Source organism: Doryrhamphus excisus, linkage group LG7 (genome assembly GCF_037039965.1).
Source record: "Doryrhamphus excisus strain RoL-2023G ecotype Guam linkage group LG7, RoL_Dexc_Guam_v1.1, whole genome shotgun sequence".
Classification (NCBI taxonomy): Eukaryota; Metazoa; Chordata; class Actinopteri; order Syngnathiformes; family Syngnathidae; genus Doryrhamphus; species Doryrhamphus excisus.
The window spans coordinates 2,555,082-2,577,874 of NC_136363.1; the positions used below are offsets into that span (position 1 = coordinate 2,555,082).

A 22,793-nucleotide genomic window follows, 5' to 3' on the forward strand; every position below is an offset into this window, starting at 1 on the left:
TGTTACTATGATGTTGTGGGATATTTTTGGTAGACAGCAGAATTCATGGTTCCATTTATCACAGCAAGTCTTCCAGGTCCTGAATCAGAAAAACAGCCCCAGACCATCACACTACCACCACCATATTTTACTGTTGCTATGATGTTGTGGGATGTTTTTGGTAGACAGCAGAATTCATGTTTCTTTTTATCACTAGCAAGTCTTCCAGGTCCTGAATCATCAAAAAAAAAATCCCCAGACCATCACACTACCACCACCATATTTTACTGTTGCTATGATGTTTTTTTTACACCAGATGTAATGGGACAAACACCTTCCAAAAAGTTACAATTTTGTCTCGTCAGAACACAGAATATTTTCCCCAAAAGTCTTGGGGATCATCAAGATGTTTTCTGGCAAAATTTCAATTAGTCAGAAGTGGTTTTGGTCTTGGAACTCTGCCATGCACGCCGTTTTTACTCAGTGTCTTTCTTATGATGAAGTCAGGAACGCTGACCTGAGGCAAATGAGGCCTGCAGTGTTTTGGATGTCGTTGTGGGGTCTTTTGTGACCTCCTGGATGAATCGTCGTTCAGGTTCAAAACCGTTTGTGGATAGTGTCTCTCTATGTGGTTTGCTGGAGTCCTCAACGGATTAGAAATGGCTTTATAACCTAGATGGCAAGCACAGCATTGGAGTACTCCCACCTTCACTTGTTGAGTTCTTCCTGTGGCAGCAATGAATGAATTTTATTCAGACGAGCTCATAAAGATTCTGACTGGGCTTCTTTCTCTTTAGGTGTGGCTTGAAAAGTCCATTCATTCCATCCTTCCCTTGTAAAACAATGGCTCCTTTGCAGGCCCCGCGATTCCACACTAAATCAAAAAAGTAGCTGCTTTGCAAACTTCAATAGGATCTTCTCACAATGAAAAGACACCAGTGCACTTTGTCACCGACGCCAATGAGCGGCTGAGCGCTTTGTGTCATATTGATTTCTGTCATGCGGGCACTCCCCAGGTAATTGCATTGCCCACTTGTGATAAATCCACTGCCTTGTTTCAGCCTTTTGGGTTTAGAAACCGGGGCTGAAGGAGAGGATAGAGGGTTTTTTTTTAGACCACCAGTCCCACTGTCAATACATGGATTCATGAGCAAAGCAGCGGATTGGAGACCTCACAGACCGCTGCACTTTGTTTATTAAGGCGGGGGGGGGGTACCTTATATATATTCATATATACAAATGTAAGGCATTCAGAAGACACATTGAAAGACATAATGGTGATATGTACTATTTTCCACTGGTCACTAGCCACCGCAAGTAGTGTTGAACAGAAACAGGAAGTTTAAAAAAAAAAAAAAAGGAACAAGTAGTACAACAGTACTACAACAGTAGTACAAGGCCAAAAATGCATAATTAGGTAGAAAAAAAACATACATAAGTCACACTGGAGTATAAGTCGCACAAGGTAAAAAATGCATAATTATGTAAAAAAAAAAAACCCATACATAAGTCACACTGGAGTATATAAGTAGCACAAGGCCAAAAATGCATAATTAGGTACAAAAAAAACATACATAAGTCACACTGGAGTATAAGTAGCACAAGGCCAAAAAATGCATAATTAGGTACAAAAAAAACATACATAAGTCACACTGGAGTATATAAGTAGCACAAGGCCAAAAATGCATAATTAGGTACAAAAAAAACATACATAAGTCACACTGGAGTATAAGTAGCACAAGGCCAAAAAATGCATAATTAGGTACAAAAAAAACATACATAAGTCACACTGGAGTATATAAGTAGCACAAGGCCAAAAATGCATAATTAGGTTTAAAAAAAAACATACATAAGTCACACTGGAGTATATAAGTAGCACAAGGCCAAAAATGCATAATTGGGTAGGAAAAAAACATACATAAGTCGCACAAGGCCAAAAATGCATAATTAGATAAAAAACATACATAAGTCGCACTGGAATATAAGTAACACAAGGCCAAAAATGCATAATTAGGTAAAAAAAAAAAGTCGCACTGGAGTGTAAGTAGTACAATGCCAAAAATGCATAATTAGATAGAAAAATAACATACATAAGTCACACTGGAGTATAAGTCGCACAAGACCAAAAATGCATAATTAGGTTAAAAAAAAACATACATAAGTCACACTGGAGTATAAGTAGCACAAGGCCAAAAATGCATAATTAGGCAGAAAAAAACATACATAAGTCACAATGGAGTATAAGTCGCACAAGGCCAAAAATGCATAATTAGGTAAAAAAAAAAACATACATAAGTCACACTGGAGTATAAGTCGCACAAGGCCAAAAATGCATAATTAGGTAAAAAAAAACATACATAAGTCACACTGGAGTATAAGTAGCACAAGGCCAAAAATGCATAATTGGGTAGGAAAAAAACATACATAAGTCACACTGGAGTATAAGTAGCATAAGGCCAAAAATGCATAATTAGGTACAAAAAAAACATACATAAGTCACACTGGAGTATAAGTAGCATAAGGCCAAAAATGCATAATTAGGTACAAAAAAACATACATAAGTCGCACCGGAGTATAAGTCGCACAAGACCAAAAATGCATAATTAGGTTAAAAAAACATACATAAGTCACACTGGAGCATAATAGCACAAGGCCAAAAATGCATAATTAGGTAGGAAAAAAAACATACATAAGTCGCACCGGAGTATAAGTCGCACAAGACCAAAAATGCATAATTAGGTTAAAAAAACATACATAAGTCACACTGGAGCATAATAGCACAAGGCCAAAAATGCATAATTAGGTAGAAAAAAAACATACATAAGTCACACTGGAGTATAAGTCGCACAAGGCCAAAAATGCCTTAAAGTCCGGAAAATAGGATATATAGACATAGAGTATTGTACAAAAAAACGAAATGTGTATTTAAAAAAAACGAAGGATTGACTGTACGCTAGGTGGAGCAGACACGGGGTCAGCAATGTGACAGCATTTTTTTTAAGCGCTGGATGCGAGTCAATAAACCTCCAGCTGAGTGGATATACCTCCCTGGTGATTCCGGGGTGGGGGGGTGCAGGGGGGGGGGGGTGTGAGAACTTCACGGAGAGATTAAATAGCAGATGAAAGTAGACACGAATCATCAGCCAAGAGCAACACATGTAGCTGACAAAGGCAGTCAATCATGTCCCCTCAACCACCTTAACTCTAATAAGATTACATCAATCAATAACCGCTCTTATGAGTGATTGGATTTGGTCTGCTTCCAGTATACAAGGGACGTGTGTGTGTGGGGGGGGGTACTCAATTTTCCCAATGATTAAAGCAAGCCAAATTGCTTAGATAGCATCAAGGACCTTGCCGTGCCTCGGTGTGGAAGGGCAGTGTTTGGAGCAGATAGAGGTTGGCACTAGCAGGTGAATGAAGCCGTGTTGCCAAACAAAACACAAAAAACACAAACTCCAAAAGGCGTTATAAGGTGTTATAAAGATGTCCATCCCATCTGACTTATTTTTTTCTCAATTTGTTCCGATACAAGCAGTTGATGTTTGCTTAAATACAAGGATGAAGAGTCTTGAACCAGTCATGATGTGCTATATATATCACTATATTGACACTTACTATGGTACCCATTATGGCATTGGATGCTCATATCACCGAGTACTTCGGTACGCGACAAAAATTAAAATTAAAAAAGAAGATATTTATTTTTAATTATTATTAATTATTAATTTATTATTTTTTAAATTATATTAGGATTAAATTTTAAAAAACAAAAAAAACTTAAATTATATTAAGAAAGCAGGAAGTGAAAAAAAAACTTAAATTATATTAGGATAAAAATAAAAAAATAAAAAAAACACAAGGCTAAAAATAATCAATTACCTTAGCATTTCAGTATGTGGAATCACACTATGGGATGGATTGATTAAGGAAATCAAACAATGCACAACGATGAGCCAATTCAATTTTTTTTCAAATTTTTTTTAACTATATTAGGAAAGCAGGAAGTGAACAAATGTAACAGTTACTGATTGTACCATTACCATTCCCAAAATGGGGCTGCACGGAGGTCGAGTGAGAATAATGTTGTAATATTATGAAGAAAAATATTTACATTTTATTGTTATTGTTTTTAGGTTATAATTTCATGAGGGAAAAAAACAAACAAAATTAAGTTGTCGTTTTTGAAAAAATAGTGTGCAAAAAAAGAAGAAAAAGACATTTTTTTCATTATTTTACAAGAATAAAGTCAAAATATTATGAGCAAAAAGATGAAATTTTATGAGAATAATGTTGTAATATTATGAAGAAAAATATTTAAATTTTATTGTTATCGTTTTTAGGTTGTAATTTCATGAGGAAAAAAAACCAAACAAAATTAAGTTGTCATTAAAAAAAATAGTGTGCATAAAAAAATTACACTATTACAAGAAGAAGATTTGCAAGAAGATACTTTAATTATTTGGAAAAAATTGCGTTATTTTACAAGAATAAAGTCAAAATATTACAAGCAAAAAGATGGAATTTTATGAGAATAATGTTGTAATATTATGAAGAGAAATATTTTAATTTAATTTTTATTAATTTTAATTTCAAGAAGAAGATTTGCAAGAAGATACTTGAATTATTTGGAAAAATCATTGTTATTTTACAAGAGTAAAGTCAAAATATTACGAGCAAAAAGATGGAATTTTATGAGAATAATGTCATAATATTATGAAAAATATATAAAAATGTTATTATTTTATTTAATTTTTTAGGTTGTAATTTCATGAGGAAAAAAACAAACAAAAAGGAGGTTGTTATTATTACTATTTTTATTATTATTTATACTACTTTTCTATTTATTATTACTATTATTACTATTTTTAAAAATAGTGTGCAGAAAAAGTCGCATTACAAGAACAAAAATAAAGTCAAAATATTCAGAGAAAAAAAGTTGAGAAAAATTTCACAATTTTTCAAGACTAACCTCTTAATATTAAGAGGAAAAATAATGAAATTATTTCATTTTGTACTATGTGGCCCTCACTAGAAAAAAAAAACACTACACCATTGTCCCGCAATTTGCTGTGGCAATACTGCAAACACCAACATTCACAATACAATTTTATCGTGAAAAAGTGATGACATAAAAAAAGTGATGACATAATGTGCGTTGATTCATAAAGGCAAACAGAACGCATACGTGTGCTCCATGGAGGGATGCCTTGTTATGATTGGCGGGTATCCTCAAGCATCTAACTTGAATCATTTCTCTTTCATTTTTCCCTGAGTCGGAGATTCAAGTGAAATCAATCGGCGGTCTGTGGGCAACCGTGGGAGAGTGTTCATTAGTGGAACACGCACATATTGCTCATTTGTCATGCGTTCCCCCGGGGTGGCCGGAGGGCAATTTCTAGTCCTCGAGTTTCTTAGGCGGTTATGTCTTCTCCACCCAAACACAAGATTGACGATTCTTTTGTGTGTGAGAATTGTGTGATAAAAAAAATGACACAATCATTTGCATATTCATGTTAATTTGACAGTTTATGGAGCTAGATGCTAATTTGTATTTGTGCCAATTAAGTTTGACAATAGCTTGTTTTTGTTTCCTATTTTTAAAAAGATTCTTAGCTAACTTTATTCATTATTGTTCATATATAGTCTTGTATGGAGTCTACCACACCTGATAATTAAACAGATTTGGACCACTTCCACATATCTATGAGGTCTTAAAAACTGTAACTACGAAAATATTTCTTTAATAACTCACTCTGTTTTTTAAAATTCTGGTCATTTTACACAATTTTGACTTCTTTTTCAAGGCACACAGAATATTTTGTTCTATCTTTGTTCTAGCAAATATGAATTAGTGGTTAACGCATAGGCCTCGCAGCTAGGAAACCCGAGTTCAATCCCACCCTCGGCTATCTCTGTGTGGAGATACTCAGGTTTCCTCCCACATTCCAAAAACATGCTAGGTTAATTAGCCACTCCAAATTGTCCATAGGTATGAATGTGAATGTGACTTTGCTAACAGCACTCGATTCATCACACTGCAACTTAAAACTCAAAAGGTGTATAAACAAAATACACAAACATGCCCCAAACATGCTGAATGATTAGCATGTAGGCCACACAGTTAGGAGATCAGAAAGACGTGGGTTCGATTCCCATTGTGGAGTTTGCATGTTCTCCCCAAAAACATGCTAGGTTAATTATTCATTCATTCATTCATTTTGTACCGCTTTTTCCTCACGAAGGTCACGGGGGTGCTGGAGCCTATCCCAGCTGTCTGACTGGTAGCCAGCCAATCACAGGGCACATATAGACAAACAACCATTCACACTCACATTCATACCTATGGACAATTTAGAGTTGCTAATTAAGCTAGCATGTTTTTGGAATGTGGGAGGAAACCAGAGTACCCGGGTGGATGGTCAATTCACCTCGTATTTCAGTAAAATTTTAATTAATATTTAAATAATTTTTTTTTTTTAAGATAAAAATTTTAAAAATTTAAAAAACAAAACAAATGGAATCGAACCCTGGTCTCCTAGCTGTGAGGTCTGCGCGCTAAACCACACGACCGCTGTGCCACCCCAAAATAGGGATCTTGAATGACTTAATATTGAATCCTACTTTGCTGAAATTCACTTATCACTGTTTTGTCTGGAAGCATTTAAGCATAATATTCATTCATTCATTCATTCATTCATTCATTTTCTACCGCTTTTCCTCACGAGGGTCGCGGGGGGTGCTGGAGCCTATCCCAGCTGTCTTCGGACGAGAGGCGGGGTACACCCTGGACTGGTGGCCAGCCAATCACAGGGCACATATAGACAAACAACCATTCACACTCACATTCATACCTATGGACAATTTGGAGTGGCTAATTAACCTAGCATGTTTTTGGAATGTGGGAGGAAACCGGAGTACCCGAAGAAAACCCACGCATGCACGGGGAGAACATGCAAACTCCACACAGAGATGGCCGAGGGTGGGAATTGAACCCTGGTCTCCTAGCTGTGAGGTCTGCGCGCTAACCACTAGACCGCCGTGCCGCCTTTAAGCATAATAAACATTATTTTCTAAATTAATTTATTCAAATATCCAAACCGGACAAAGCATCGGTCGGTGAGCCTCTGTCAGGCCGACGAGTCAACGATTCACGGCAGGCACATTGTCATATATGACTGACAGCTGCCACTCTTGTCATCATCCATCATCACTGCGGCCATGATTGAAAACACTGGCATTTTCTCTGTGTGTGTGTCTCAGGTGTGACGAGTGTCAGCTTTGCTACCACTTGGGTTGCCTCGACCCTCCGCTGAAGAAATCTCCCAAACAGACGGGATACGGATGGATCTGCCAGGAATGTGACAGCTCCTCTTCCAAGGTGCGTGGCAGTAGAACAATACGTAGCATTCTTCTTTGTCGAGACTTGGACCTGCTCCCGGTCTTTCATACGGGATGTGTAGCTCTCAGGACTCAGATTCCTTGGCCCCCCTGTCATCGAGTAATCCCTCGTTTATCACTGTTAATTGGGTTCAGACTAAGTCAGTTTCTACCACGTCTTTGACCATCAAGCGAGTCCAGGTTCCAGGTTGAAACTGGCGTATAACATCATATGACCTTCATATGACCTTTTTAACAGTAAAGACAACTTGTACTTCTACATTTCTCTTTTTTTCGGTGGAACCTGGGTTTTTGTCATTAATTAGTTCCAAAAGGTCAAACGAATTTCAAACATTGAAATCCAAGGCAACTAATACTGTTCCGGACACACAAAAATATGTGCCCTGTGATTGGCTGACCACCGTACGGACAGCTGGGATAGGCTCCAGCACCCCCGCGACCTTCGTGAGGATAAGCGGTAGAAAATGAATACGTGAAATGAATGAATTTGATTCTCATCTTGTTTCTACATTTTTGTGTTCTTTCGTAATCAGCAGTCGAACATACATAAGTTTCAGGAAAATATCTGTTCCCAACAAAAATTGACTTTTTGAGAAAAAGATACATTTTCTGGAACTTTTCTCATTTAGCCTTACAGTGGAACCTGGGTTTTTGTCATTAATTAGTTCCAAAAGGTCAAACGAATTTCGAAACATTGAAATCCAAGGCACCTAATACTGTTCCAGACACCCAAAAATATGTCCAAAATATGTGCCCTGTGATTGGCTGGCCACCGTACGGACAGCTGGGATAGGCTCCAGCACCCCTGAGACCCTTGTAATGATAAGCGGTAGAAAATGAATACGTGAAATGAATGAATTTGATTCTCATCTTGTTTCTACATTTTTGTGTTCTTTCGTAATCAACAGTCGAACATACATAAGTTTCAGGAAAATATCTGTTCCCAACAAAAATTGACTTTTTGAGAAAAAGATACATTTTCTGGAACTTTTCTCATTTAGCCTTACAGTGGAACCTGGGTTTTTGTCATTAATTAGTTCCAAAAGGTCAAACGAATTTCGAAACATTGAAATCCAAGGCACCTAATATCGTTCCAGACACCCAAAAATATGTCCAAAAAGTACATTTTATAGTTTGACTTGCAAGAAATGGAAAAAAAGATAATTGATGCGGCACAGATAGTAATCCAGCAATGCTGTGTTCACTCTGTTCTGTTTTTTTAAAAATAACTACGGTTTATTGTTCATCAAAAATATGCAGATTTTACTAATTTATTTACTAAAATTAAGCATTTCTATTGATAAAATGGCTAAATATACTAAAATACAAATATTCAAAGACGTTGTCTTGGTCTGTAGGAAGAAGCAAAGCTTATTTAATCCTACCCCTCCATCTGGTACTTTTACTATCAGTAACTGTTACATTTGTTCACTTCCTGCTTTCCTAATATGGTTAAAAAAAAATGTTTTTTTTATTTTATTTTTTATTTTTCCAAATAATTCAAGTATCTTTTTGCAAATCTTCTTCTTGTAATTTTTTTTTTAAATGACAACTTAATTTTGTTTGTATTTTTCTCATGAAATTACAACGTAAAAAATAAAATAAAATTAATAAAAATAAAATTAAAATATTTTTCTATTTTTCTATTATGACATTATTCTCATAAAATTCCATCTTTTTGCTCATAATAAATTAAAATTAAAATTAAAATTAAAATTAAAATTAAAATTAAAATTAAAATTAAAATTAAAATTAAAATTAAAATTAAAATTAAAATTAAAATACAAACTCATCGGTCCTTACCCAATCCATTCCATAGTTTGATTCCACATACTGAAATGCTATTTAGGCTTTTAAACGTAGTCCTAGCATATAAGTGTTTCATTCTTATGGGTAATAAATGAGTGTCATTTCATGTCTGGATGTTAAAACCTGTACTTAGAATATAGTAAACCAGTGCTTGAACTACAAAAATATTCCATTTATAAATCCTACTTTGGGGAAATTCACTTATTGATTAACAGTGATAAACAAGGGACTATGTTGTACGAGGTAAAACTGGGGTGTAGGTTTTCACCGCACCATGACCCCATTCTTCCCTTTATAAAAGTACGTAGTATTATGGTAGGATTCTTTCCTAGGAACTGTTTTGGGACAATTTTGAAATAAAACTCATTGAACTTCACCAAAATGATAAAAAGCCAAGGAGTAGTCGCAGTAAATCTTAGCAACTAAGCCTACTTCAACAACTCAGTACTCTACAAGTTGTTTGTGTACATGTACACGGTAAGGAAGACATCAACGCTCGTGTTGAGAAGTTGACATTTTTGAGAACACGTGATGTAAAAGACCTTTCCGAGACACAATGTGTGTTCCGAGTGTCTCCATAATAGCGAGCGGAGGGAGATAATGGACTCCGCTAAGGGTGTCTAAAAAGCACTCTGAGACGAGAGCTGTATTTAAGAAAAACTTTTATTATCCGTCTTAAATGGCAAGCCATATGCCACCTTTACCTGCGAAGGGGAGACTGATTCTTAAATGCCACACATTAAGTGCACAATATTGCCTGATCATTGGGAAAGAGATGCGGCTGCCGGCCAAGATAGCAGCCAGTGAAACGCTCTACCTGACAGTCGCTTGCAAATAATTGTATAGGAAGCCATTTGTCACAGCGCCCCAACCTCTCTTATCTGGGAAGAAGGATGACTGGCATCAGGGGGGAAGAGCCGTGCAATAATCGGCATGGATGATCTTACACAATATGATGATGTATAACATGTTGATATTTTATTGCTAAAGCACCAATTCCACTGTTTTACCAGCAGGTCATTTAATTGCATTTCTATATAGTGCCAGATAACAACATATGTAATATATTATAATGGTCATGGTTTTATTTCATTTGAACATGCATCAGATTACAATTAAGTGCATCCCATAATCAGTTCACAGTTCCACGTGTCCAAAAGGAGTAGGAAGAAGCAAAGCTTATTAAATCCTACCCCTCCATCTGGTACTTTTACAATCAGTAACTATTACATTTGTTCACTTCCTGCATTCCTAACATAATTTTTTTTGTTTTTTAAAAATTTTAATTTGTAATTTTTTTATTTTTATTTTTATTTTTATTTTTATTTTTATTTTTATTTTTATTTTTATTTTTATTTTTATTTTTATTTTTATTTTTATTTTTATTTTTATTTTTATTTTTATTTTTATTTTTATTTTTATTTTTATTTTTATTTTTATTTTTATTTTTATTTTTATTTTTATATGTTGCTCTTTAATTGCTACCGCACCACTTCCAGTGTTTTACCAGCAGGTAATTAATATAATTGCATTTCTTATATAGTGCCAGATAACAACATACGTAATATATTGTAATGGTAATGGTTTTATTTCATTTGACTAATTTAATTTTATTTTAATTAATTTATTTTTTTATCCAATTTTAATTTTAATTTTAATTTTAATTTTAATTTTAATTTTAATTTTAATTTTAATTTTAATTTTAATTTTAATTTTAATTTTAATTTTAATTTTAATTTTAATTTTAAACATAGTCCTAGCATATAAGTGTTCTTATATACAGTAAAGTCTCGTTATATCGATATCGGTTAAAATGAATTACTACTTATTACGATACTATTTTCATTTCCCGGCAAATTTCTAGTCTTTTATGATATAATTAGCTCCGTTAGTACGATACTCGGTTATTATGATAATCCGGTTACTACGATGCCCTTTTCATCTCCCGCCAGCCAATTTGGTCTGCTTATATCGATACAAAAGCAGCTTAAATCAATCTTTGCTTAAGGATTTCAATACCAAAAAAGAACACGGCGAACGGCTGCTTCCAGTCAACTTTATTTTTCACACTTCCACCACCAGAGTGCAGCACACACATTGGAAAACACCCGTCCCTCGCGCCTACCCCTCCGGGTGGCAACACCTTCCCTATCGATAGTTCCGGGGTGAATTATGTCCCGGTAACCGGTAATCACTACAGCGTAAGTTTATTTTTATTTACTGTAGTACATTTATTGTAGTACAAAAGCATGCTAGATACGCAATCCATGAACTCAAGGAGAAAATTACATGCCATATCAAAGATCCGCCCACTTTTAATGCAGTTCGGCGCAGGATCGGATATATGGATAGTCCGGTTATATTGGTATTTTTTCCGACTCCCGAGAATATCGATATAACGAGACTTTACTGTATATAGTCTTTTATAAGGATGTCTTTTATGTAGAATAGGTCTCTAGGTGTCTCTTTCATTAACCCCTCAGACTTTTCTTGGGTTAGAACGTCTAAAAAGTTTGGATCCAAATTAAATGTAAACCCCTGGATCCAAAAAACAGTGTCAATTTCACGCAACTTTATGTACAGTACGATAACCGAGACTGTGTGAAAACCAAATTTTAGCAGAAATTTTGGACGAAAACTGAATCATAGTCACCGTGTGGTCAATTTCTCGTCTTAAAACTGCATCAACCATGTTCCCCTTCGTGCCTCTTGAATACGACACAAATAGGTCTGTGGGAGCAAATATCGACACTGTGATAACTCGGTGTATATACCAATTTGGAAAACTGAAAAACCGAATGGTTCCATATCAAAGAACGCATACTGCAGTACTGAAGTATAACGACTTTACTACACTGTACACGTGTCAGAGACGATGAGTCTCTTTTTTTGCAGCCGTTGGTATTTCTCTTTTGCAAAAAAGGTCACAGTAAATTGAATTGTCTACCAGGTCGTGATTGATAACAAAATAGACTTTTGATGATAATCTGCGCCTCTTTCTCGTATTGTTAAGGCGTTGTACTGCCTTTGCTGGTACACAAGAAGCGGTTACTTTGCATACTGTGGAGGAGTTTGTTAGCGTGCATACGCGGTAATAAAAGCTTTAATCGGAAGTGCTCGAGTTCATTACAGAGACAGTGTTTCTCTCTGTGCCTGCGTCGCTAAGATAAACCTTGCTCTGTCCAAGTCTACATCCCCTCTACGTCGCCCCCGGGGGCCCCTGCTGAATTGATTTCAGTAATAAAGTGACAATCTTGCCGGAATATACGGGTGGCCTTTAATTTGCGGCTGTTCCAGTGCCAAGGGTGCGCTTGTTTTAAGGCTTTATTTACACTCTTGCTGCACTGCCTGGCAGGCTGGGCGCCATGGTGAATCACACCACCACCACCACCACCACCACAAGACGTGGATAAAAGGTTTGAATTCGCCAAAAGCTCTTAATGTCGTTCAGGCAATGTTTAAAGTGTTCGTCTGTGAACTTGTGTGGGATGCGCTGCTTGTTATCATGAAAAGGATTGCTGTTGGAATGCCGGTCCTGGGGAAAAAAACAACATCCGTCCTTCACAGCCATAGGCTCTCTTCTACTGAGTAAACACTCGGAGTTGGGTACTTTACTGCTAAACTTCAAACTCAAGGCACATTTGTTTATTTTGTATGTTAGTTTTAGAGCACAGTGCTAACATGGCGGTAGATTCCGAAACTAACTTGTGAATATGACGCGTTGACAGCGCTATAGACTGATTCTGTTGATAAAGTGATGTGAAATGAGATCGGGAGCTCGGTGAAGTCGTTGGCTTGTTATGTTAATCGGGTACAAACCTGATCAAAATCTTAAGACCAGTTGAAAAATAGCTAGAATTGACCTTTTGCACATTTAGATCTTAATTAGGTTTTACGTAGAGTTACAATATGCAAAAAAAGAAGGGGGAGTGTGACAAAAAAACACTTTGAATTAGTAATACTAGTAATGAACATAATAATAAACATCTGTTCCAGAAGGTCCGACTCAAACCAGAACAGACTCTTAACCAAAACATCAGTTCCAGAAGGTCTGACTCAAACCAGAACAGACTCTTAACCAAAACATCTGTTCCAGAAGGTCCGACTCAACCAAATCATCTGTTCCAGAAGGTCCGACTCAAACCAGAACAGACTCTTAACCAAAACATCTGTTCCAGAAGGTCTGACTCAAACCAGAACAGACTCTTAACCAAAACATCTGTTCCAGAAGGTCAGACTCAAACCAGAACAGACTCTTAACCAAAACACCTGTTCCAGAAGGTCAGACTCAAACCAGAACAGACTCTTAACCAAAACATCTGTTCTAGAAGGTCCGACTCAACTAAATCATCTGTTCCAGAAGGTCCGACTCAAACCAGAACAGACTCTTAACCAAAACATCTGTTCCAGAAGGTCCAACTCAAACCAGAACAGACTCTTAACCAAAACATCTGTTCCAGAAAGTCCAACTCAAACCAGAACAGACTCTTAACCAAAACATCTGTTCCAGAAGGTCCGACTCAAACCAGAACAGACTCTTAACCAAAATATCTGTTCCACAAGGTCCGACTCAAACCATAACAGACTCTTGACCAAAACATCTGTTCCACAAGGTCCGACTCAAACCATAACCGACCCTTAACCAAAACATCTGTTCCAGAAGGTCCGACTCAAACCAGAACAGACTCTTAACCAAAACATCTGTTCCAGAGAACAGACTCTTAACCAAAACATCTGTTCCAGAGAACAGACTCTTAACCAAAACATCTGTTCCAGAAGGTCCGACTCAACCAAATCATCTGTTCCAGAAGGTCAGACTCAAACCAGAACAGACTTTTAACCAAAACATCTGTTCCAGAAAGTCCAACTCAAACCAGAACAGACTCTTACCAAAACATCTGTTCCAGAAGGTCCAACTCAAACCAGAACAGACTCTTAACCAAAACATCTGTTCCAGAAGGTCAGACTCAAACCAGAACAGACTCTTAACCAAAACATCTGTTCCAGAGAACAGACTCTTAACCAAAACATCTGTTCCAGAGAACAGACTCTTAACCAAAACATCTGTTCCAATCTGTTCCAGACAACACAAATGACAATAATCATAGTTTTGCACCCCCCGCGACCCTCGTGAGGATAAGAAAATGAATGAATGTTTACCTTTACCTTTACCTTACCTTACCTTACCTTACCTTTACCTTAACAGTCTTTCTACGTTAGTGTCTAACATGGAATTATGTTTGGAATTCCGTTATCTACGTTTCAATGCCATGAGGGATTTTTGATCGATAATCCCAACAGTGCTCCTTTTAAGCATGATGACCTCATCAATGATGGTTGTCTTTTAGACCAAGTTTAAACACAGTTTAATGTGATTTAACGGCCGGCCAGGGCAGCTTAAACGAGCACGCTGGGACTGCGGAACATGGTCAAGTGCGGCCGGGCGCAACGCTGACGATGAAGGGAAAATCAATGGGCGGGAGTCCCTTCAATCACTTTAACTAGGCGCTTCAGACAACCATTCGCCTCTCAGGAGCCAATTTGTGGAGCAAACAGGAGTCTGTGATTACTGTTGGTGTCCCCCGCTGCCTCTCGGGGTCCATTTCTTTGGTCCTAGCTTATGTCTAATAAGCCTCTCGCAGAAAACTGTGGATACAGCCTTTTTGGGAATCACACTCGCATAAACTCTGAACACCGATACCTTATTCAGATGACAATATGCATCCCTAAAAAACAGATGAATAATGACTTATTTCTAATACAGTGTACTGTGAAATCCCGTTTTACTGGTAGGGAATCAGCAACTCCAACCACTTCTGCTTGACGTTCTGACGTTTTCCTTGTTTGGAATTGTAAACAAATGTAGCTTTTCCCTTACACCGAAGAAACACTTCCTGGGAGACAGTGCTAACACCGTAAACAGAGAAGCACAGAGAGCGTATCTAAATTAATTGAAAAATAAAAAAATTATAAAATAAAGTTTAAAAAAAACTTAAATTATATTAGGAAAGCAGGAAGTGAACAAATGTAACAGTGACTGATTATGGGATGCACTCAATTGTAATCTGATGCATGTTCAAATGATATTAAACCATTACCATTACCAATTAACATAGCATGTTTTTAGAAAGTGTGAGGAAACCGGAGTACAAATAAAAATACAAATACATAAAAATAGTAGTAAAAATACGATTTTAACATTTAAAAAAAAAAATTAATAAAAAAAACAAACAAAACAACTTAAACTATATTAGGAAAGCAGGAAGTGAACAAATGTAACAGTTACTGATTGTAAAAGTACCAGATGGAGGGGTAGGATTTAATAAGCTTTGCTTCTTCCTACTCCTTTCGGACATGTGGAACTGTGAACTGATTATGGGATGCATTCAATTGTAATCTGATGCATGTTCAAATGAAATTAAACCATTACCATTACCAATTAACCTAGCATGTTTTTGGAATGTGGGAGGAAACCGGAGTACAAATTAAAAAAAATAAAATAATTTTTTAAAAATTAAATAATAAAAAAATTAAATAATTTTAAGAATCTTAAAATTTTAAAAAAAAATTAAAATTGTGAAAATTAAAAAAATAATAATTTAAAATTAAACAAAAAAAAACAACTTAAACTATATTAGGAAAGCAGGAAGTGAACAAATGTAACAGTTACTGATTGTAAAAGTACCAGATGGAGGGGTAGGATTTAATAAGCTTTGCTTCTTCCTACTCCTTTTGGACATGTGGAACTGGGAACTGATTATGGGATGCATTCAATTGTAATCTGATGCATGTTCAAATGAAATTCAACCATTACCATTACCAATTAACATAGCATGTTTTTGGAATGTGGGAGGAAACCGGGGTACAAATTAAAATAAATAAAAATAAAAATAGTAGTAAAAATAAAAATAAAATTTAATAAAATGTAATAAAATTTAATAAAATGTAATAAAATTTAATAAAAATTAAATTAAAAATTAAATTAAATTAAATTAATAAATAAAACAAAAAACAAAAACAAAATTAAAACAAAAAAACGAAAAAAAACCCAACTTAAATTATATTAGGAAAGCAGGAAGTGAACAAATTTGCCATCTGATCGAAATTCGTTTTTAAAGATTAGAATAGATGTTGTTTCCATGCCGCACAGACAGCAGGACAACGCAGACTGATCATGTTGCGGCGCCAAAACCTGTGAAGGCTCGATAGTCCACCAGGTCTGGCGCCCCCCCCCCCCCAGTCCCCAGGGACAGACACTAAATCAGTGAGCTGAACAAGGGGGGGGGGGGGGCATGGGGTAGCACATCTCTGGCTTTATGACATAGTTTGCATTCACTGGCTCTTCCCTTCTTCCTGTTTCCCATTTAAGAGCTGCCTGGCCCTCTGATAACAAATGGCAGCGCAGGTAATTGGAAAATTGGCAGACTTGTCAGAGAGATTTGGTGGATAGCACTTCTGTATGCGAGGACAAAGTTCAGGAGGTGTCACTCCATATTATATAGATTTATCGCCACCATAAGGGACAGTGTTGGAAAGTATCAGGAAAGTAGAGGATGTTTTTTTTTTTCCCTTGCGTATCCAGCCGAGCCCTCGTTCAAGGATCCTGTTAGTAAAGATGATGTATGCTACGTCCTTTGCATTATTCCCAACCTTCATTTACGCCGCTGCACACATTTCAAGGGGAGCTGCGGCTTCAGACTAAATAAGCCTGGGATTTATTTCCAGGCTTCCTGTTAGGATACTTTTTGGTCTCATTCGGGATGTCCAATATGCCGATATTAATGTCCGATACCGATATATGTAATATGACATATCTGCTGTGGTGGAATGAACACATATGTGGGGGGTTTTTTTGGTATTCAGGATGGGGAAGAAATCTGAAACCGATGTTGATTGATATAAAAATTTTGGTAATGGTTTAATTTCATTTAAACATGCATCATTTTATTTAATTTTATTTAATTTTATTTAATTTTATTTAATTTTATTTAATTTTATTTTTACTACTATTTTTATTTTTATTTATTTTAATTTGTACTCCGGTTTCCTCCCACATTCCAAAAACATGCTATGTTAATTGGTAATGGTAATGGTTTAATTTCATTTGAACATGCATCAGATTACAATTGAATGCATCCCATAATCAGTTCACAGTTCCACATGTCCAAAAGGAGTAGGAAGAAGCAAAGCTTATTAAATCCTACCCCTCCATCTGGTACTTTTACAGTCAGTAACTGTTACATTTGTTCACTTCCTGCTTTCCTAATATAGTTTAGTTGTTTTTTTGTTTTTGTTTTAAATTTTTATTTTTTTAAATTAATGTAATTAATGTAATTAATTTTTTATTTTTACTACTATTTTTATTTTTATTTGTACTCCGGTTTCCTCCCACATTCCAAAAACATGCTATGTTAATTGGTAATGGTAATGGTTTAATTTCATTTGAACTGTTTTTTTTTAAAATTTTTTTTGTTTTTTATTTTTATCCTAAAAAATTAAGTTAAAATTTTTATTTTTTTTTTTTAATTTTTTTATTTTTGTCACGTACCGAAGTACAAGGTGATATGACCATACAGTGACATAATGGGTACCATAGTAATACCATAATAATACCATAATAATAATAAAACAATGCCTTTTTTACATCAATAACTGTTACATTTGTTCACTTCCTGCTTTCCTAATATAGTTTAATTTTTTTTAATTTGTTTTTTATTTTATTTTTATTTATTTTTTTGCCACGTACCAAAGTAGGAGGTGATATGAGCATCCAATGCCATAATGGGTACCATAGTAAGTGTCAATATAGTGATATATATAGCACATAGTGACTATATTTTTATGCCGATGTATGCAAATTTACCTGTAATATAGTCAAACGTAGTTTCCGTACACCAAAGTTTTTGTATGATTTTGAATTTAACAAAAATTGTGACCCAAATTTTGTCCGTACTGAAGCACGGAATGAAGTACCACACATTCTTGTACTAATACTAACTGCATTTTTTATTGTATACCAGCCTCAACAATATTTTTTTGTTACATTGCAACTTTTTTCTTTTAATATTTTGACTCTTTTTTGTTGTTTTTTTTTTTTTTGTTAAGTTGTATTCTTAGAATGTGTCACTGGAGGATAAAACAGGACCCCCCCCCAATCCCCTCTTTGTTGCTAATGTGTTTGTTTCAATGATTTTCAATGACGCCTTCATGTGTTTCCAGGAAGAGGAGGAGCAACTGGACGGCGAGGAATCGGTTCAAGAGGAAATAACAGATAAGGAAATTCCCAAATGAAAATAACAAAAAAAAAAAAAAAAAAAAAAAAAAGCACATTTTACTAGCTTCCCAAAGGTTGCATTCACGGAACCAGGACAGTAGCTTTCACACCACATCTGGTGTATGCAGTATCGATTGCAGTATCTCAGATTTCTTAACATCAACGACACACACGGCGTAGATTGCGGCACGCGTTTTTTTCCCGTGAGAAGTATTTTCCTATTCTAACCACGCTAATGTAATGTCGTATTCCGAGTACGAAAAAGTGGAATAACGTACGTATGGATTTACTCTCGACCCGCTCCGCGATGCTGTGAAGAAATCAGGAAGTGACCTTTTTACGTAGTTTCAGGGTGAAGATGGCGATGATGGTGTACGGTAAATTGGCTGACTGACGCTCAAAGTTTGTCGCCATGCCCCGCCCACATCCTACGGCCTAGGCGAAAATCGAAAAAAAAAAAAAATCGATTTTCGATCCCGATATATCATCGCCCATCTGTCGAGTATCAGTGATATTAATTAGTAGGCAAAAAAGAAACTTTGATCCTTTTTTCCAAAATGGCGGCAAAATTATTGTTATTATTATTATTATTATTTTTCTAAATAGAAAAAGGGCGCCACTGAGAGGCGGGGCTTGTCGTCACGGCTATCAGTGATGCTCATATTAGGTCATCTGACTTCTATGATTCCATATATCTATATATATATATATATATATATACTCTACTTGACTTCTTTTGATTGTATGTATCTTTAATGACACAGTATATTTTCTCTGTGAATACGCCAGGAAGTACACCATGTTCCACTAAAGATTATATTTGCAGTACTTACCTTGTGTAGGATTACTGCTTGCGGGACTTTATGTTACTAGTCAGATGGTAGGCCAACCAACCAAATAAACACAAGGGAAAACTTGAATGGTTAAGCTTTCTTGGATCCTGGAGGAAGGCTATGGTGGTGCCTTCAGGGAATGTAGGAAATAACACAATTCATCCCGGAAATACTTTTAAATGATGAGCTGTAAATGTGTTAGTGGGTACAGTGTGTACCCGGCATATACCACTCTACTCTACTACTACTCTACTCTACTCTACTACTACTCTACTCTACTCTACTCTATTCTACTACTACTCTACACTACTTTACTCTACTCTACTACTACTATACTACACTACTCTATTCTATTCTACTCTACTCCTACTCTACTACTACTCTACTACTCAAGTCTACACTACACTACTCTACTACTACTCTACTACTACTCTACTACAACTCTACTACTCTACTACTACTCTACTACTACTCTACTACTACTCTACACTACTCTACTACTACTCTACACTACTCTACTACGACTACACTACTCTACTCCTACTCTACTACAACTCTACTACACGACACTACACTACTCTACTCTACTACTACTACTTTACACTACTCTACTGCTACTATACACTACTCTACTACTACTACACTACTCTACTCTACTACTACTCTACTACTACTTTACACTACTCTACTCTACTGCTACTATACACTACTCTACTACTACTATACACTACTCTACTACTACTACTACTACTCTACTCTACTACTACTACACTACTCTACTCTACTACTACTCTACACTACTTTACTACCACTCTACACTACACAACTCTACACTACTCTACTCTACTACTACTCCACTCTACTACTACTCTACACTACTCTACTCTACTACTACCCTACACTACTTTACTACCACTCTACACTACACAACTCTACACTACTCTACTCTACTCTACTACTACTCCACTCTACTACTACTCTACACTACTCTACTCTACTACTACTCTACACTACACTACTCTACTACTACTCTACACTACACTACTCTACTACTACTCTACTCTACACTACTACAACTCCACTCTACTACTACTCTACACTACTCTACTTTACTCTACTACTACTCTGCACTACTCTACTACTACTCTACTCTACTTTACGACTACTCTACTACTACTATTCTACTCTACTCTACTCTACTACTACTCTACACTACACTACTCTACTACTACTCTACTACTACTCTACACTACTCTACTGTACTACTACTCCACTCTACTACTACTCTACACTACTCTACTCTACTACTACTATACACTACTCTACTTTACTCTACTACTACTCTGCACTACTCTACTACTACTCTACTCTACTCTACTTTACGACTACTCTACTACTACTACTCTACTCTATGAGTACTGTATCATTAGGTAATCAGTAAGCACTGTAAGGTTACTCCATGCCTTAGTTCCCCCAGGAAGTACTCATCATCCCCCCATGATGTAATCAGTAAGCACTGTAAGGTTACTCCATGCCTTAGTTCCCCCAGGAAGTACTCATCATCCCCCCATGATGTAATCAGTAAGCACTGTAAAAGACCATATAGTGTATATGCCTTAGTTCTAGCCCGTCCTACCATGATACTACTTTACCGCTGCAGCTGGAGCATCTTGGGACTTTCTCCCTCATTGATCCTTCATCCCTGATCTCTCTCTCTCTCTCTCTCTCTCTCTCTCTCTGACCTTGGGCCCTGGCTCCGCCCTGATGGGAGGAGCCACCCGGGTGGCCACAGGTGTTGTCCATCAGCGTCTCCCCCATTTAGGCCCACCTGTGGCAGCAGGAGTTGCATTGCTCCTGCTTCCCTGTGTTTTTTCTCCCTCCGCTCGATGCCGTAGTTTCCCAGCAACTACTCCAAATGTGTGCCTTAGCTCAGGAACTACTGGACTCATTACTTCCTTATTAGGAACTTTATTTTATTATTAAATATTTTATAATAAGTAAAAATTAAAATATAATGAAAAAATATATTATAAATATTTTTGTAGATATTATTTTTAATGATATTTTTATTTGTAATGAAAATATAATATAATAATGTTAAAAAACGTACATAGATCATAAACAGGTTTTTTATGCTGATCATGACTACTATATTGGGTAAACCAAATGTCAAGGTGACTATAGGGGTGTTATTTCACCTCTTGAGAGCTCTAATAATATTAAAAACCGTACATAGAAGATCATAAATAGTTTTTTTTATGCTGATCATGACTACTATATTGGGTAAACCAAATGTTAAGTTAACTATAGGGGTGTTATGTAACATTTTGAGGGCTCTAATAATGTTAAAAACCGTACATAGAAGATCATAAACAGGTTTTTTATGCTGATCAGGACTACTATATTATGTAAACCAAATGTTAAGTTAACTATAGGGGTGTTATTTCAGATCTTGAGGGCTCTAATAATATTAAAAACCGTACATTGAAGATCATAAACAGGTTTTTTATGCTGATCATGACTACTATATTGGGTAAACCAAATGTTAAGTTAACTATAGGGGTGTTATGTCACATTTTGAGGGCTCTAATAATGTTAAAAACCGTACATAGAAGATCATAAACAGGTTTTTTATGCTGATCATGACTACTATATTGGGTAAACCAAATGTTAAGTTAACTATAGGGGTGTTATGTCACATTTTGAGGGCTCTAATAATGTTAAAAACCGTACATAGAAGATCATAAACAGGTTTTTTTATGCTGATCATGACTACTATATTGGGTAAACCAAATGTCAAGGTGACTATAGGGGTGTTATTTCACCTCTTGAGAGCTCTAATAATATTAAAAACCGTACATAGAAGATCATAAATAGGTTTTTTTATGCTGATCATGACTACTATATTGGGTAAACCAAATGTTAAGTTAACTATAGGGGTGTTATGTCACATTTTGAGGGCTCTAATAATGTTAAAAACCGTACATAGAAGATCATAAACAGGTTTTTTATGCTGATCATGACTACTATATTGGGTAAACCAAATGTTAAGTTAACTATAGGGGTGTTATGTCACATTTTGAGGGCTCTAATAATGTTAAAAACCGTACATAGAAGATCATAAACAGGTTTTTTTATGCTGATCATGACTACTATATTGGGTAAACCAAATGTCAAGGTGACTATAGGGGTGTTATTTCACCTCTTGAGAGCTCTAATAATATTAAAAACCGTACATAGAAGATCATAAATAGGTTTTTTTATGCTGATCATGACTACTATATTGGGTAAACCAAATGTTAAGTTAACTATAGGGGTGTTATGTCACATTTTGAGGGCTCTAATAATGTTAAAAACCGTACATAGAAGATCATAAACAGGTTTTTTATGCTGATCATGACTACTATATTGGGTAAACCAAATGTTAAGTTAACTATAGGGGTGTTATGTCACATTTTGAGGGCTCTAATAATGTTAAAAACCGTACATAGAAGATC

At 35.9% G+C, this 22,793-nt stretch overlaps 1 protein-coding gene across 2 annotated transcripts in view; it reads left to right on the top strand.

Annotated features, from left to right (window-relative positions):
• Nucleotides 1–18,717, top strand: part of phf14 (PHD finger protein 14) — a 58,545-nt gene extending 39,828 nt beyond the window's left edge. For both annotated transcript variants that reach the window (XM_078791895.1, XM_078791896.1), the window contains exons 17-18: nucleotides 7,243–7,360; nucleotides 18,409–18,717. In XM_078791895.1, the coding sequence (XP_078648021.1) occupies nucleotides 7,243–7,360; nucleotides 18,409–18,480 (190 nt within the window). In that variant the 3' untranslated portion in view covers nucleotides 18,481–18,717. The remainder of the gene's footprint in view (nucleotides 1–7,242; nucleotides 7,361–18,408) is intronic.
• Nucleotides 18,718–22,793: the final 4,076 nt, after the last annotated feature.